This window comes from Quercus lobata, chromosome 3, assembly GCF_001633185.2.
Source record: "Quercus lobata isolate SW786 chromosome 3, ValleyOak3.0 Primary Assembly, whole genome shotgun sequence".
Taxonomy (NCBI): domain Eukaryota; kingdom Viridiplantae; phylum Streptophyta; class Magnoliopsida; order Fagales; family Fagaceae; genus Quercus; species Quercus lobata.
This window is the reverse complement of record NC_044906.1, coordinates 21865658-21884348: the sequence shown is the minus strand read 5'-3', so window position 1 is coordinate 21884348 and position 18691 is coordinate 21865658. Positions and strand designations below refer to the sequence as shown.

Below are 18691 nucleotides of genomic sequence, written 5' to 3'. Positions count from 1 at the left end.
TGTTGGTGATAGGATAGGAATTAAATAGTCTAATAAAAAAGTTGAAACATTGCTTTCTTATATATAATAAGATTTTTGATTATCAAAAAAATATATAATAACATTTTTAAAACTTCTAAAGTTTTAAGAATATTGTGCGTTTGAATGAGCATTGCAAATTAAGAGTGACAATATTTGATATGACCTACAAACACAACACGAATATGACAAGAATTTTTACGATTAATGTTTAATGTAATAGGATTTGTATCAAAGTAGGATGATACACACTTAACACAATTAACTAATAGGTCAATTAGAAAACTATTTTCTTTTTCTTTTTCTTAGAATTTTTCTTTTTATTTTTCTCTCTTAATAATTCAACAACAATGCAGGAGAGGAGTTTTGAATCCTAGAGGGCCTGGACATTTTTATTGAAAACACAAGAAGATGTTAGTTGAACTATAAAATTCTTGGTCCTTAGATTATGTATATATTAAAAGCATTATAATTGATTGGGTTGGGATATAGTTCCTTAACCTCAAGTATTATACTTGAGGTTTCTCAATTAAATTCAAAGATTTAAACACATTGTTGCATTGAATTCAATTATTCTTGCGAATTAAATTATTCTTGAGATTGAGAATGATAATAATGTTTGTGTTGTATTAGTCAAAGGAAACATGTATTTGAATGTAATAAACTGGAAAACTAAGAAAATATATCTAACTTTTGCATACGTTAGTTAACCATACCACTTTTCACCTTTCATCTAACTAAGAAGATAATGAAGAGGAGATGGGGACAAGTTTGTGTCAGCTAAGAACAACTTTTCTACTTCCAGAACTTAAGAACGTGACAAAGTTATGATTATTAGGCGCAGCAATAAGATTTACATGGGTCTACCCTTACATAACTTTTAATTTCATGCACATCAAAGAGTTCTAAACAAAAATGTGCTAAAATGGTGTATCCACACCAAAGATTCATTGACTGAGAAGATGGTTTATGCTGAGACTGCTGGGTGCTGAGAATAGAGTGTGATCTTCAGTTTAAGACAACCCATCAAAATATTACTTACCTAAAAGTTTAAAGGGGGTGTCAAGAAAAGGACAAAGGAAAAACACAAGGGTAAATTATGATTGTTTGAAAAGAAACTTTATAACTTCCAAAAGAAGTTATATAACATAAATCAGTATTCAAAATAAGTAAATAGTAACTAAAAGTAAATGAAATGTTGTTCTAGACTTCTAGTGACAAATGACAATTAATTGAAGAGATACATGTCCAATTCTGACACCTATGCCATCCATTCCCACAATACTGAATTTGGAGAGGGGGTGGGGGATTTAGTACAGCCATACTTTGAATCACAGTTTCTTTTGTTTGCATGAATTGCCAAAACTGGCAAACCCAGACAATAAGTACAGAAAAAACAAGGCATCCCAATGTTGAGAGAAAGTTCAGAGATTTTATGGTCCTTTCTTTTAATTGGTAAGTTTACAGATTTTTATCAACAGAAAATATATATATATATATATATATATATAAAATAAAAATAAATAAAAAGGGTAAGTTTACACTTTACACATGGCAGATCACAAGGCGGTTGGTGGTTTTGCATAAAATCATGCCAAGGCAAACCAAGCGCTGTATACCTTGAGAAGAGCATCAGCAAATGAAAATTTGATAATCTGGAATTGCATCTCCTACATCCAAGTAGTTCACATCAACTGCAACATCTCCAAGATCATCTGGCAAACATCAACCAAACTTGCGTTCATTTATTCCTTCCAAACCAAACATAATCAACAAATATAGTAAAAATGTCTAAATTTTCAAAACCATTGTGGTATAGAAAAGATGAGCAGAAACTCAAACCTTCATATATGGTCCTTGCAAAATTTACATATTCAGGAATGAGATCTCTATATATGATACCTTCTGGGCGGGCATCCAGCACCACCAGGACACCTGTAAAATCAATACCAAAGCCAAATTAACTATCTTGGTGACAAAAGCAATGATCTTTGAATTCACTTGAGTTCCATGGAACATAGAAAAGGAGATCATGGTTCCTTTGAAATCTAAGAAACTGAGGATACATCTTCCTGACCCCCCACCTCCAGGAATAAAAAAAATGTATGCATATAAACTCAACGATACCTATTTATATAATCCGTGAGGACGTTTAAAAAATGAGGCTTAAACAAAAATATTACATATGGCAGTGCAGCATAAAGAACCAAGTCAACTATTCAATGATTTTGGACCAAAATAATCTATGAAATGCACATAACTACCAGAGTAACAGAGAATGAACATTTCTGTGCACATAGGCATCTTGCTAATAAGCATTGGAAAAATTCATAATCTGGACATTGTTTTACTAGCATAGTTTTGGCTTCTTGGGGCTTGGATCCCTCTTGGTGGTACTTCAAACAATTGGAAAAATACATGATAAAGTTTTTATGTTTATAAGCTACAAAAGTTGTGGTTATCAAGGACTGGAAATGCATTTGTTGATCAAATGCAGACATGACAAACTTTTTTCAGCTTTGGTTAAGTTGGGAAATGTACCTGGTGCGACCCAAGCTTTAGTGGAATTGCTTGGCAATGGAGCCAGCCATAGAATATTTCGCAAGTTCATTGAGTCATCATATTTCACATTAGAACCTGAAAGATTACACTGATATTAGCACAACCTCACAAAAAGGCGGTAATTTCCAAAGTCTTATGTTTTAAAGTTTAAATATTAAAAGTTAGCAATTATTCATCTTTTGCTAGTGACATGGTCTACAAAAGTACAAATTGATTTGACTGATTGTAATTGTTTTAACATTTGAAGAAATGTTCATAAAAAGTACCAACGGAAGAATTATGATAGCTTTGTTTTAAAATTGTATTTTTAAACCTCCCTTTGCAAGAGAGAAAATTTAATGATTCTAACATTTTATACTGAGCCAATATAATAAAGTAGCAGATTTGAAAATGATGCATGTAATGAGACTCTAATAAGAACATTGATCAAATGTGTTATCCAGCAACTCTAACCTTTTTGACAAAAACCCATATTGTATGGAAACACTTCTTTATCATATGCTGGGTATTCTTTGGCATGAAACCTGACAAACATAAAGTTCTGATATTATAAGGTGTATCATCGTTTATGAAGTTTGTTTATTCAAAAATTACATCTTATTTAAGCTCAACCATTTTTGGCATTAAAGTGGTAAAAGAATGGCGTGTAAGAACAATGACAACTTACAATATACCAAGTCGTCCTGTGTCTATGGCAAGAAAGAGGTGGCCATGAAAGAAATCGTAGCGGTTTAGGGATATGTTCAGCCCAATGGTAGGACCCCGGGAAGCAATCACTTCAAATAAAAATTCAAGATACAGATTCAACTCCTGCCATTTAACAACAAAAATTCCAGATTAAATAAAAAATTAGGGGACATTTTTTGTGCCTATGATCCTGTAAAGCAATTGAAATATTATTACTGCAATACAAACCTCACTTATGAAGCGTCTCCCATACGGTGTTCTGGTCAACTCACATCGGTTCTCTTTTGATCCTTCAACATCAGGAACCTATTAGATCTAAAGGAAGTAAGGTTTACTCATCAATCTTCTACAGATTCTTTCAATTTTAGCAATAACCAAGACGAACAAAAAGAAAATGACTTCAAAAAAAAAAAAAAAAAAAAATCCTTTACCAGTTTCTTAGATTACCACCATACACACATACACAAATTTATACATTTGACACTGACCCAATTGAGAATAAGCCAAAAACTTTATAAAACAATATCCACATTACCAAGCAGACTCAAATTCAAAGCTACAAACAAGGTCATTCATGTAAATAACAAACAGAACCCATGAGAAAGAACTCACAGCAATCACGGTGGGATCAAGAGCTCGTTGAATAGCAGCAGGGTCACCACCAGAATCAACAGCAAGGCGAGCAAGCTCGAGAACCGGCTCTGGGGGCCACCAAATGAGCTCATCTACCTCTCTTTTTTGATCTGATGCACCAATTCTTGCCAAACCCAAATCTTTTTTAGTTGTCAAACACTTTCTGGACCGTAGTTTGGGGATTGTAGGAGTGAAGGGAACAAGGAATTTGAGACAGGAATTGAGGTCGTGGGCAACGAGGGGTTTGATTTTGGAGGACTGGGATTTGGGTCCAAGGATTGAGAGCAAGTCTGAAGGAGTGGCTTTGGGTGTGGAAGTTGAAGGCGAAGATGGCTTGTGAAAGAATGGAAATGATGAAGCTGAGAGAGAGAGAGAAAGAAGGATGGTCAGTCTCAGAGAGAGAGAGGCCTTGCCCATCCCCTCCCTCTCTATCCCTCTGTCTGTGTGTACGTTGGGATATATATCCATATATGTTAGTAACTGAATTGCAGGGGTTACGGCTTGAAGTTTGGCACTTTTTTTTCTTTCTTTTTTTGCGTCCGAATTAGGTCACACATGGTGACACGTGTTTACCCCCAAAAAAAAAAAGTTTGGAACTTTCTTTTTTTTTTGGTCAAAAAAAGTTTGGAACTTTCTCTTTCTATTTGTTTTCTTTAAATAATAATAATAATAATAAATTTTAATTTGGAAAGCATACTTGGGAACATTTGATAATAATAACAATTTTTTAAGAAGAAAATAACAATAATAACATTAACATACAAACAACATGAATTTATCCAAGTCTAAAATGTAAGGTGTGCATTCACTAATAAACAACCAAGCATCCATCTAAAATGGTTCAAAGATTAACAAATAGCAAAAGCAAAATACAATGAAGTGCATTTCTCTATCGGCATTCAACTTTTTTCTTTCTTTTTTTTTTTTTTTTTTTGGAGAAACATCTTCATTCAGCTTTAAAAGTGATTCGAAAAACAATAATGGCTCGCATGACCATTAAAGACAATGATGACAATAAAGATCAAAAGAATCAACGAGACAATCAATAGAGAGTAAAGAGGATTAGAGGAAATTCCAAGAAATAAAATTTTATAAGAAGTGCATTTTTCCAAAAAAAAATAAGATATCACAGTATTTCCTACTTACATGTCTTGCAAGCTCTATTCTTTCATTCTCTCATTTCTCCTTATAACCATAAATTCTCAATCCTTCAATTCCTACTTACATCAAGCTTTATTGAAAGTGTTCCAAATTTCAATAATAATATTTACAATTCCAAATTCATTATTGTGGTTCTGGGTATGTTTTAAGATTTGACTTGCTTAAAATGTTTTATAACTCTATTTATATTATTAACTAACCATGATTATGGACTACTTTACTTGAGGGTGACCATAATAACTCTTCTATCTACTAAGAAACCAATGCCCCCCAAAAAAATGTTCTCACTCCACAAAACTTCAACTTTCAACTTTTACGGGTTTAGTAGAGGTGATTGACAACAGTATTACACAATAATATTGAATTATATCTACATAAGGGAAGATCAAATAAAAGAAAATTAGATAACCTTCAATTATGTTTACTAAAATTTTTTGCTTTGCTGAAAAGTAATGCTTGCGTTTATTACTTGTTTTGAAAACAATGGATCCCACAGTTTCAAAAAAAAAAACAATGGATCCCACAAATTTGACCAAACTCTTTTATCTCTTAAATTAAGGAGTTTATCTTTATCACAAAAAAAATTCTCACCCTTCAAATTTAAAACTTATCATTATTAAAAAATAAAAAATAAAAAAAAGGTACATGATGAACTCTATTCCCTTATCATTATTCCACCCCAAAAAAAAAAAAAAAGTAATTTACAAATTCTACGCGTTACTTTTTATAAATATTTTTTTTTAATCTCAAAAATAATAATAATTTCTCACTCCACAAAACTTCAACTTTTACGGGTTAATAGATGTTAATAGATGTGATTGACAACAGTCTTACACAGTGATATCGAATTATATCTACATGGGAAGATCAAATAAAAGAAAATTAGATAACCTTCAATTATGTTTACTAAAATTTTCTGCTTTGGTAAAACGTAATGCTTGCGTTTATAGTCTGTCTCAATTCAGATTGTTGTATTACTTGTTTTGAAAACAGTGAACCTTACATACTTATCTAAACTCTTTTATCTCTTAAATTAAGGAGCTTATTTTTATCACAAAAAAAATTCCCACACTTCAAATTTAAAACTTATCATTATAAAATAAAATAAAATAAAAAGAGTACATGATAAACTCTATTCCCTTATCATTATCCACAAAAAAAGAGTGACCTACAGATTCTACACATTAATTTTTGTAAATATATATATTAAATCTCAAAAATAGAAATGGTTTCCCAAACAATTATTTTTTTGTTTTGAAGCCAAACATGTAAAATATAAAAATTATTATCTAAAATCTAGTTTCAAGTTCAATTTTTTGAAAATCGTTTTTATACTGTTTTGAAAATAAAAACAAAAATCCTCCTACCAATCAAGCCCTAACAAACCAAGTGTTTGAATAATCATTAGTAAAAAACAATTCAATAAAATGATCACACTTCTTAAGAGCAGCTGTATAGATTATGAGAAAAGCAGTATTAAACTAAGCTAAGATTGCTTTGCATTCAACGTGATTAATAGTGCTACTTTTCTTGATGTTAAAACATTTTACTGCCAATTCTATACAAATGTGATTATTAATAGATTTAATTCCAAGTTTGAAAAAGATGGGGGGAGGAGATTAGCCATACCCGTATGCCCCCAAAAAAATAAAAATAAAAATTTCTCACTCCACAAACTTTGACTTTCAACTTTTACGGGTTTAGTAGAGGTGATTGACAACAGTCTTACATAATGATATCGAATTATATCTACAAAGGGGAAGATCAAATAAAAGAAAATTAGATAACCTTCAACTTTGTTTACTAAAATTTTCTGCTTTGCTAAAACGTAATGCTTGCATTTATAGTCCAACTCAATTTAGATGGTTGTATTACTTGTTTTGAAAACAATGGGCCTCATATATTTGTTCAAACTCTTTTATCTCTTAAATTAAGGAGCTTATCTTTATTACAAAAAGAATTTCCACCCTTCAAATTTTAAACTTATCATTATTAAAATAAAATAAAATAAAATAAAAGTACATGATGAACTCTATTCCCTTATCATTATCCACCAAAAAACAAAGTAATCTACAGATTCTATATGTTACTTTTTGTAAATATTTTTTTTTAAATCTAAAAAATAGAAATGGTCTCCCAAACAATTAGGTTATGTTTAGTAATAGTTTTTGTTTTCTATTTTCAAAAACTTGTTTTTGGAAATACAAAGAAAAAAAAATTTCTTGTATTTTTGAAATAAAAAACATGTTTGGTTAGTTGAAATTAAAAAGATAGTTTTTTTGAAGAAAAAAATAGAAAATACTAAAATATGTTGTTACTAAGATTTAAACTCTAATGCTAACTCATTAAATGAGATAGATTCATTAAATTAAATATGTGTTTCCATTGACTTTTAAAAATAAGAAATTGAAAACTATCTTTTTCATGTTTTCAATTTCCTTCACAAATTGAGTTTTGAGAAAAAATTTTGTTTTCTGTCTATTTTAGGTTGTCAAACAAGTTTTTTAGTTTCAAAAATAGAAAATTATTTTTGGAAACAAAAAATAAGAGGAAAAAACAGTTACCAAACATACCCTTATTTTTTTGTTTTCAGTATTTTGAAAATTAGTTGGAGCCAAACACGTAAAATATAAAAATTATTATCTGAAAACTAGTTTCAAGTTCAATTTTTAAAAAATTGTTTGATACTGTTTTGAAAATAAAAACAAAAATCCTCCTACCAATTAGGCCTAACAAACCAAGTCTTTGAATAATCATTAGTAGAAACTAATTCAATAAAATGATCACACTTCTCGAGAGCAGCTTTATAGATTATGAGCAAAGCATAATTTAACTAAGCTGAGATTGTTTTGCATTCAACGTGATTAATAGTGCTACTTTTCTTGATGTTAAAACGTTTTACTACTAGTTCTATACAAATATGATTATTACTAGGGGTGTGCGCGGTTCGGTCAGCTTGATTTTATCCCATATTTATCACCTAACTGATAGGGATCGGTTTTCTCATAATTGGAACTGATGCACACCGTCTAGGGTTGGTTTTCTGACTTATAGAGGTGCAGTTTTTAGTGGTTGGTTTAATCAGTTTATTATTTTTCAACTCAATAGAGAGGCAGAAAAAGAAAAAAGAATGTAATGCAAGTGAAATTTATGTTGATTTGAATGTAAAAAAGCAAACAAAGAAATTTTTTGACAAATAAATGCTTTACAATGAATTTATCCTACAACAAATAAACAAAAGCCAGTGTCTAATAAGAAGTACGGCAGTACCACAGTAGTTGTTGTACTCTACAACCTCTACTAACTTAGTAGCTCAAAATCCCCAAGTCAAAAAACATAAAAATAAAAATACAAAAAATCTAAACTAAGCAATATTTGGAATCATTAGTTATTGATTGGTAATTACATTTTTCCCATAAATGATTGAAGAGTCCGGATAAATGATTGAAGAGTGAGAACTCTCTTAGTCTCCCTTAAAATCTCTTTGTTGGAAAAAAAAAAAAAAAGTTTCAGTACTTGTCGACTATGAGATTTTGAGTGGGAAAAAAATAAGTTTCAGCACTTGTGGACTATGAAACAAACATTGAAACTTACCAACGGTGTTGCGACAGACTAGCAGAGGAGTGACTCACTTGGCGTGAGCTGCAGCTTCAGGTGTGAGAGTTCTGAATTTAGAGTTTGGAAAAAAAGAATTTATATGGTTACTCAATTTTGTAACCCAAGCCTTCCACGACATCATTTTACACCTTTTTTTTTTTTTTTTTAAAGCCCAGTGATCGAAACGGGCTGTTTCACTTAGTTTTAGGGGTAAAAATGTAGATTAAGTATATTAAAATATTATTACTGGAAATCAATTCCGATTGCATCACCACACCGGCATCGGAAAGACCCATGACCTCCAATCGCTGGCCTTGGCTCCAACAGTTCGACCCCAGGTGCAGTGTGGTTTCTCGGCTCCGGTTGGTTGCAGCGGTGTACATTGCTCACCCCCCTAATTATTACTAGATTTAATCCTGAGTTTCGAAGAGAAATACCCCAAGTAACACATCAGACTTTGGGAATATTCTTCTTAACAGACTCAATAGCAAAGGTTGATGTCTTTCTGATTTTCTATTTTCCCTAGTGCAATTAAGGGGTTCCTAAATTGTGAATACTGTGTTTTCAGCCAATAAAAATAAAAAATAAAATAAAATAAACTATAAATCAGACTAAAATGAGCCAAGCTAATTAGATGTAGCACAAAAGGAAAATGAAAATCCATAAAGAATGTCACTCCAGTCTAATGTACTATAAGGGAAAAACTTCATAAACAAACAAGGCCAAGAACTGTTATGGTCAATCTCAAATGTCATTTCCTCCTGCAGGTAAGAATTAAACGCAGCACATTTCATTTAGGGCCAATAATACCAAACGGAATAGTAGATGATCATGGGTCCAACCCTGGCTCCAAACAAGAAATCAAGTTGCTGTTAAGAAAATGGAAATGCTCTCTATGTTAGAATGAGAAAATTAAACATGTAAGTGAAGATTAAAAAACTTAAATATTACATATTATTAAAAACATGTACAGATTATCAATGTAAAATTTGAAGCCACCCTCCCGTCACTTCTCAGCCTGTTTGTGCACAAGAATATCGTTCACAAGGATAAAGCTTTGAGACTGCACATGAATCAGATATTCCAGCTACTAGGTCCAACAAAACTTTCTCAGAAGAAGTAGCTACCTATTTCCTGCAAAACCAGCAATGTTAGAGATTGATTGATTCCAAAAGATTTATTTATGTTTTTATTTTTTAAACATGATACTCATATATGAAGTCAGTGAAGAAGCAAAATAGACTCTGAAAATAGCCGCACCTTGCAAGAAATTAGAAATGATCCCTATATCAGTGACTAATTTTCTTTAATGGCCTTGCTTAGACGATAGTCAGATTTCAAATCCTATAAAGATAAGAGCCATTAGGGACAATCAGTTGCACACCTTGATTTCATCCCTAATGAGTATCGATGCAAATTTGTTTCCCCATAAGGACAAAACTTTCTAAAAATAAATTAAAAAAACCCTCTCACAATCTCACCCCCCTAAACCCACCCTGCCCCCCAAAAAAAAATAAGAAGAAGAAGAAGAAGAAGAAGAAAACATCTTGGTTGAGCCAAAGTGATTTTCAATCAACTTCCATGATTGTGAACATTATGGCATTATGCCACTGGATTTTTTTCCCAGACGTAAAAAGAATCAACGATAGGTACTCACACTTGCATGATGTATATTGCTAAAGAGAGACTAAATTCCATCTACAGCTTTGATGCCAGCCAGCTTGTCCCATTCCTCTGGAGAGGCAACATCGTGCATTATCTTTTCTTGACCACGCCAAAGAATCTGGATTCCAGCATTCCCACATTAGTTCAGTAGCCCCAAATGAAATAACATATAAAGACAACTTACAGAAACATTAAATGTACCAACTTACTCTGTCTATGACCCCGAAATCCTTAGCTTTTGTACAATCCATATAAAATGGTCTTCTCATCTTATTAGCTATTGTCTCCTCTGACTAAGAAAATGTGAAATTATTTGTGAGTTATTATTATTATTATTTTTTTCTCATATTGTAGTTAACAAAGCATCTAATGTGTCAGACTTACATTTCCAGTGTGCTTAGACAGGAGTTTTACAAGTGTGTCCCTGTTTGTAATTACCTGCAAAAGCAATTATGCACTATGATAATTCCTGCAAAACTATAATGTTATTCAAAAGGTTGTGAATTGAAAAGTAGCTCACACACATGATTAGTTCTTATTAATGAAGTCCAGTCCATGAGAGGATAAGTTTGAAGGTTTCCTTCTGGTTTTGGAATTCAACTTTATTTCCAAGAATAACAAGGAGGTGATTTAATCATATTATGAGTTAGTCCTGCATTGATAAGAACACTAATCCTATTAGGCATATTAGTCCCCCATATGGAAAAGAAAAATGTAAGGAGGTGTGGCAGTCCCTATAAATAGAGTGGTGGTGTAGCTTTGTTTAATGTGTGAGAGTTTGAAGACAAAGCTTTGTCAAGTGTGAGAGTTAGGAGACCAAGCTTTGTCTAGTGAGTGAGTTTAAGACTAAGCTTTGTCTAGCGTGTTAGTGAGTACAAGGGCGCCTTTGGGTGTATCAGGGTTTTGAGTCAGTTTTTGTGAGGGTTAGTGAGTGTGATCGTAATCATTTTTTTTATTGATAGTGGACTTTAGTTGATGTTTCCCATGGATGTAGCCTTGGAGTGAGCCAAACTATGTTAAATTTTGTGTGATGTTTACTATTTTATTCATTTATTGTTTTGTGCGTATATTACAACACTTATCATTGTCAAACAAATGTAGTTTGTAAAACAGTAGCTAATAGTAAGAGAAGAAAACAGACTCAACTCCTACCTGCAATCACATTATCATAGTTTTAATAAAACCTTCCTCTTTTGACTCCTCCAACCTAGGTACAGAGGAGCCATCCAACGACACAATACATTTTTCAGCTACTGGAAAGTGGAACAAACTGACAATTTCATCATGGAAACTGTATTTCCCAATCACATTGAGGTGATAGAAAGCACTGTAAAGGGTTCAGCTTACCTCTTTTGCACGGATTAGAACATCACTAGCAGGCATCAACCCAGATGATGGGATACGAGGTTGTTGGATCATGGCTGAGAAAGAATTCAAGTGAACACTTGATATGACATTGGACAAGAAAGGATAGAAGTGTAAAAAGACAAGAATACAAACTAAAAAAGCCAACTACATCATACCCTTGGCATGCGGCATCATAAACCGTTTACCCTTAGTTCCAGCCGCAAGTAGTAGACAAGCCTGACCTATAGCAGCCCCAACAGCAACGGTATGTATCTGTGTAAACAACAACAGTTATATAACAAGAAAGAACCTAAGAGCAGGGAAAGTATTGAAATCAAATCTCATAGTCCAATAAATAAGAGATGGATTTGGTTTTGATGGACTATTCAATAATATAACCATTTGGGACATCCAGCAAATACTTCTTATCCATCAGCTTTGTGTTGAAATAAAGTTTCTTGACGTGCTGCAAGGGAAGGGGGCATCCTAGGCTGACAGAAATGGATGTGAAGAGATGATCATATTTAGACTATTTATCATATTAACAACCCCAATCAAAATCACCATCTCATCCAACCACAGCTGTAACCAGTCCATTTGTGCCATATCATTACCACCTACATTGATCACCAGACATCAATACAGCAACAAACCAACTTTTCAGCCAAATTGCCACCATTTCCACAGCCACACCTTCACTGCAATTGCCACTCTACAAATTGCTAAGCAACTCCACCACCACTGTTAAACCACACTACTACAGCCGCCACCAACATAATGCATTAATTAGTAGGAAGAGGACAATTTTGATAAGTTCACCTCATTTTTTAATTGCATCATTGCATCGTAGATTGCAAAACCCTCTGTCTCCATCCCAACCTGAATGAAAAGCAATTTAACTCCACAAAATTAAAGCATTGAAAATTTAAAAATATAATAATAATAATTGCAATGACAATGGTATGGAGAGAGAGGAATTAGATTCAATAGCAAATAATTTTGAAAATTATACTTGAAGCAGCCAAAAAAAAAAAACAAATCAATGTGAATATTTAATTGGAATTCTGTTTTTAAATTGTTTCTTAATTGTGACAAATAATTTCTGGTCAAATATCACATCACCTACAATATAAACTTTAGTTGGATATATCAATTATAAATTTATGGGCAAATTACACTTTTCCACCCTAATCTTTCACCTCGATTGCACTTAACCCCCTGAACTATTAGAACACACGATTGGCCCCTCAAAGTTATAACTCTATTTCAATGTCCCCCTGCCTAACTGAATTTTGAATTGAAAGATCAATTTACCCTCTTTCCATCTGTTGGTTTTTGAGATTGAAGAGAGGCAAATTCGTCTTTCAAAGTTACATTCCATTGGAATTAAGTTAATGCCAAAATAGATGACAGGATTAAATGTGATGACTTTAAAATTTGGTTTTTGGGGGGGGGGGGGGTTCAATCCTAGGTTTCAATAATTCATGAATTAAAGTGTAATTGGGGTGAAAGTTTAGGGTGGAAGAGTGTAATTTGCCCTAAATTTAATTTGTAATAATAAAGAAGAATGAATTGATTTGTCCAAACTCACCAATTCAAACCTCAACTTACAGCAGTAACAAATTGGGTCACCTAAAAGTGACAAACCCATATTGCAAGCAAGACTACTTCAAACTGACTGGGTTTAATCCATATTAGATTAGATCAATCAAAAATGGCTTACCCACAAACCTATCAAATATTACACACAATGCCTAGCCTACTGCATATAGATCACATTTTATAGTGTCCTACAATGAAATCAATGTGAAGCTTACTGTTTCACCATCATCACGAGTTGTTCCTGTAGAATTTAAATAAATATATACTGGTTCTTTGGGATCCAACCACTGTAGGTACATCAATTCTGCTACAATGAGCTCCGTCACAGCTGGCACCAACTGAGAGATGCAAATAGTTAGATTGTCACACAGATTGCACATCAAATTGTAAGATAAAATTATTGTGAATCATCACCAGCAAATAAAGGAATCAAAATGCAAGAAAATTGATGCTGTGATTGTTCAAGAGACTTCAGAACCCAATTATCACTTCAAAATACTATCATTGCTTTTATTTATTTATTATTATTATAGCAATTGTCTATCAAATGCAATGATTCTGCAGTGATTATTATATCGAGTTAAAAGGGAACATAATTCACTGAGCAGACACCATCTGTGAAGTGAACAAATGAGTATGGATGATAATTGCAAAGAAAATATCTCTGCATTGAATTTAAAATGCATAGGGAAAGCATGGAACATGCAATTTTTTCTATCTGCATCAAGCAGTCATAAGTATCTAACTACAGAATGGCCTAGAGTGGAAGAATTACAATAACAAGCAAGGGCCATGAATCCAATAATAATAATAATAATAATAATAATACTACAAAGATAATCCTAAAGAAATCTTAGCTGACACTGATGGAATTGTTTGACAACCAATATGTATGAAACCAGCACTCATAAATAACCACTTCATCCCAATACTAATGCCTTACGTTTTTCACAAGCTGAAATTATTTGAAAGCTTGGACACTAAAAGGTTATGATAGCTCTTCAGTTTCTTATTATGCAAGAGAATTGTTTCACCCTTGCTAAGTTACAAGAGTTATAAGCTTAGTACCTTCCCCTAAAATTATGATTTCTTCCATGTCAACACCTAGTAATCTGATGGAATTGCGATGGTGCAACCATAGCATGGTACAAGAAATAATATCCTCATTGGAAGCCTAGGGCGAAGGCAAAGCCAAAAAATAGTGTATATGGTAGTTAATTAGGTTTTTTATATTCTATTTGGTTATTCTAGAGTCAAGGGTATTTTAGTAATTTTATAATTGTTAGGTATAGGCCATAGTTATGAGCCATTAGTTTTATTTTATTAATATGGGCTTTGGTTTAATTCAATTAGGTTTTGGTTTACTAGTCAAACTAGGAGTCATAGTACTAGTAGAAGTATTATTACTACTAGTACAGGAAATAGTCATTATAAACATAGTCATTCAAACAAGCTGGAATATGGTTCTAGCTTGTTTGATGTGGTTGATTTGGTGGAAGCGTAATAATCGTACTTTTGAAGATATTGTGAGATCAATAGATCTTTTGAAGCCTATACTAGTTGGTACCTTATTTAAATGGGGTAAAATTTGGGGTTTTACACGATATATTTCCATTTCTGAATTTCTTCTTTCTATTCATATCTCTTCCTAAGGTACTTGTATTCATTTTAAGTTCTGAGTGTTCACCATCGTGAACATGATGTCCTTTTTATGAAATAAATCTTTGATCACCTATCAAAATATATATATATATATATATATTTTTTTTTTTTTTTTGCTCAATGTATTCAAGGGAGGTAGAGAGTTGATTAATAAAATTATTGAGTGTTTGAGAAATAGGCACATTGGCCTACTCTCTTCTCTTTCTTTTCTTCATTTTCTCTTTCTAAAGTTACTGTTCACGGGTACAGTTCATACAGCCCCTGAACAGCCTAATTTCTCTCTAATTCTTCTTCTTTCCTAACCCTAAGCCCCCCCACAAACACACATAGACAAACTCCTTCAAATTATCCTACATCAAATTGTATATCTTTTCAGAAAATTAAAATAAATTCCCCTTTTTAAGTATCTCATCCCAAAGGACTACACATTATAAGAAAGCTGAACACATGTTGCCCACTCTACCCACCCGCGAGAGGCTCACTTTAGGCTATTTTCACTGCAATAACAAATTTATTAAGAATAAAAATAAATATAAATATAAATATAAAAACCCATCCCAACCCCCCACAAAAGAATTGAACAGATTTTACTAGAAGGAAAATTTGAAATGCTAGATTGAAGCACTTACAGGCATGCCAATGTAAACAATCCTCCCATTAAGAAGCAATGAAGGCAAGTCCGGTGGAGGCCTTCTTGGCCTTTGCTCATAGGAAACTGACCTTTCCACCTAATTCAAGCACGAGGATATTATCATTTCACCAAACAAGTAAAAGTTTAAAAGAAAAACCAAAGGAATCAATTGATAAAAATTTAGTATACGCAAAAACTTTAAACTCGGTTCATTCAGCACAAAATGAAAATTAAATCAAAGAAATGTCTCCATACTTATAAATGAGGTATCATGCAGGCTGATAATTTAGAATTAATTCTCATAATTTTCAACACAATTTTCCTACAAATGTTTTTTTTTTTTCCCCACAACTTTTCTAGGAAAGGTTTTCTCAGAAAGAAAAAAATAACAATAACCTCACACACACTCAAAATCAATTTTTGAGTAGAGCTTTTCTATCAAAACCTAATTACACTTGAAACGAACCAGAAAAGTCATCTACAAACCTTTTTCTACCCAAAAAACATTACTCAAACCTATCTAATCAAATATCTACCAATTAAAGCAAACCAGAATATTTATCCATAACTATTTTCCCACCAAAACTTGACCCATCAAACTCAATAAAAGTTTACCCAACATGCCAATCATTTCAAAGGAAAAGTAAGCAATTTAACCCAACACACACTCAGATACACAGTTACACAAACACGTACATACTCTATATATGATTCAATCATCTCAAAGAAACACAAAAAACCTAAAGAAAAACACACACACACGCACGCCTACTTCCATACACAAGTACACAAATGTATTCACACTTTAAATCATCTCAAAGCAAACAAAAACCAAAACACACACACCCACTTACATACAACAACAACAACACCAATCAAGCCTTAGTCCCAAAAATTTTGGGTTGGCTACTCAATCATATGTAATTTATTCCACAATTCTATTCTATCCAAAGTCAATCAACATGTCTTTTAAAAAAGAAATCTACTAATATTACTTTACACCTTCCTCAACCTTTTTTTCAGATCCTTCGACTTGAACCAACTCAGTCTTCCTCACTAGTGCACATCAACTTACATACACAAAATACACAAACATATTCAAATACAACATATGTAATTTCAATCATTTCAAGGCAAATACAATCAACCTAGACCAGAAAACACAATCCCATATACATATAAAGTTCAATCATTTCTATCATACCAAAGCAACCAAAACCAAAACAAACAGAAACCCATCACCCACTTACACACACAAAATACACAAACAAATTCACTTACAACATATTCAATTTCAATCATTTCAAGGAAAATACAATCAACCTGAGACCAAAACACACACACCCACATACATATATAGCTCAATCATTTCATATCATGCCAAAGCAACCTAAACAAAAACAAACAGAAACCCATATGCATAAACAAACATACCACCATATACAAACACTAATACAAAGTAATGAGAGAGAGAGAAAGAGAGAGAGCTGACTTGGGCAGGTGTAGCCATGAGCTTAGGAGAGTCGAACAAATCCAAGTAAGGAGGAGTATCAGACTTGACAGGCTTGTGAAGAAACGTTTCTGGGGAGTTGGAAGCAGCAGAAGCTAGTTGGGAAAGAAACGGGTCCTTAGGGTTGAATGGGGGAATGGGGATTTTGGATTTGTTTTGGGCATTAATGGCACAAAGGGTAGTCCTCAAATTTCTGAAACTACCCTTTGTGCTTCGTCTTCTTAGGGACTGTGATAAGGAAGTTGAAGCTGAGGGAAGTGAAGAGGCCATCGGAAAGTGCAGAGGGGTGGTGGCCATGGTGTGGTTTTTTTTTTTGGGTTTGTGTTTCTGTTTTTTGTGTGGTGAAAATCAGAGAAATTATAGGGGGTTCTTTTTTTATTTTTTCTGTTTTGAGAAGCAGAAAGAAATGGAGTGGTGAGGAAGATTGTGGATGGTGGGTCGGATTGTGGATGGTCCGAATGGGTCAATTTAAACATACCATATACATGAACGGTTGTTTAAAATTTTTTTTTTTTTTTTGGGGTGGGGGGGGGGGTGGTGTGGATAAGTATTTTTTATGAGTATATGGTTTGATTATATTTTAGTTTTAAAAAGTGCTTAATTTTTTTTTTTTTAAAAAGAACCATAAATAATAAATATATCAAGTTAGTCAATTGATTTTAGGATAAAGTTTGGTTGTAGTATATAGAGGTGTACAGTGAACATGTCAAAACCGACTCGACCTAATCTGACCCAACCCAACCCATTAGATTCGGTTGGTTTTTTAGGGTAGGTGGGTTGCGTTGTATCATGATTTTTTTTTTTTTTTTTACAATAGGTTGGATTAGGTTCGAGTCATGAGATTTACAAATATATCTAACCCAAACCGACCCACCTATATTTAATATATTTTTAAATTTTAAAAAATATATTATATAATTTTGTTATTTACTTTTTTGCCCCTCTTCTTAAATAAAACCCAAACCCTAAATTCTTCTCATATAGTTTGTGTTTGCTTGATGTTATGATCATGATTATTTGGTTATAAATTTGCTCTTATTTGTGATAGTGTTGTTTTAATTCTCAATTTAATAATAATAATAATAATAATAATAATTGTAGGGACTAGGGCCCAAAATGGTGTATTGGGCCTTGGGCCTTGTCTGAGGACGTTGACAAGTCCGAGGAAGAGCAAATAGTTATTAAAGGATTCCCAATTAAAGTCTCATAAGCGGGAGATGAATGAAGGGTGATCCAAGGAGGAATATCTCCTCGAATATGACGAATGTAGTGCAAGTGTGTACTCTAACAATTAAAGTAACCCTCCAAAAGGCTCTAGTAATAGAAATGTGCCCCATGAACATACGAGAAGGAAGGAAACTCAAAATATCTAAGGAAAAATTGCTACCACCGCATTAAATGCATTGCAGCTACTTTTCTAGCCGCATTTATGTAGAGAAAACCTCTAAAAAGTGCTGCCTTGGTTACCACAACTCACAGAAAGCTGAAAGGGGTGTCTGATGGGACGGACACTTAAGTAGGGATTCAAATGATCAACAAGTGTAGGATCAAGATGATCTAAAATGAGCTATATAATGTGAGAGACCCTCCATGAGAAGGGGATCGGAAAATAGAGA

At 33.0% G+C, this 18691-nt stretch overlaps 2 protein-coding genes across 6 annotated transcripts; both read right to left on the bottom strand.

Moving 5' to 3' along the window:
• Positions 1–1430: 1430 nt before the first annotated feature.
• LOC115979325 lies at positions 1431–4382 on the bottom strand. Of its 2 annotated transcripts, none has more exons than XM_031101347.1 (7): positions 3880–4382; positions 3496–3573; positions 3248–3390; positions 3034–3104; positions 2560–2655; positions 1861–1953; positions 1431–1733 (listed from the first exon to the last, which is right to left on the bottom strand). In XM_031101347.1, exons 1-7 carry the CDS (start codon positions 4366–4368, stop codon positions 1651–1653), a joined length of 1053 nt encoding a protein of 350 aa, XP_030957207.1. In that variant the 5' UTR covers positions 4369–4382; the 3' UTR covers positions 1431–1650. The 2 variants fall into 2 exon arrangements, with proteins under 2 accessions (XP_030957207.1, XP_030957209.1); XM_031101349.1 differs by having other exon boundaries at positions 1921–1953.
• A 4939-nt stretch (positions 4383–9321) lies between these two features.
• LOC115981787 (ATP-dependent Clp protease proteolytic subunit-related protein 3, chloroplastic-like) lies at positions 9322–17512 on the bottom strand. Of its 4 annotated transcripts, none has more exons than XR_004089454.1 (11): positions 17058–17512; positions 15564–15662; positions 13488–13610; positions 12490–12549; positions 11847–11943; positions 11671–11744; positions 10708–10761; positions 10533–10616; positions 10316–10441; positions 9919–10002; positions 9322–9792 (listed from the first exon to the last, which is right to left on the bottom strand). XR_004089454.1 is itself a non-coding variant. In XM_031104137.1 (10 exons), the coding sequence occupies exons 1-9, from the start codon at positions 17370–17372 to the stop codon at positions 10346–10348; spliced, it is 1002 nt and encodes a 333-aa protein (XP_030959997.1). In that variant the 5' UTR covers positions 17373–17512; the 3' UTR covers positions 9322–9792; positions 10316–10345. The 4 variants fall into 4 exon arrangements, 2 of the variants coding, with proteins under 2 accessions (XP_030959997.1, XP_030959998.1); XR_004089455.1 differs by having other exon boundaries at positions 9322–9785; XM_031104137.1 differs by lacking the exon at positions 9919–10002.
• Positions 17513–18691: the final 1179 nt, after the last annotated feature.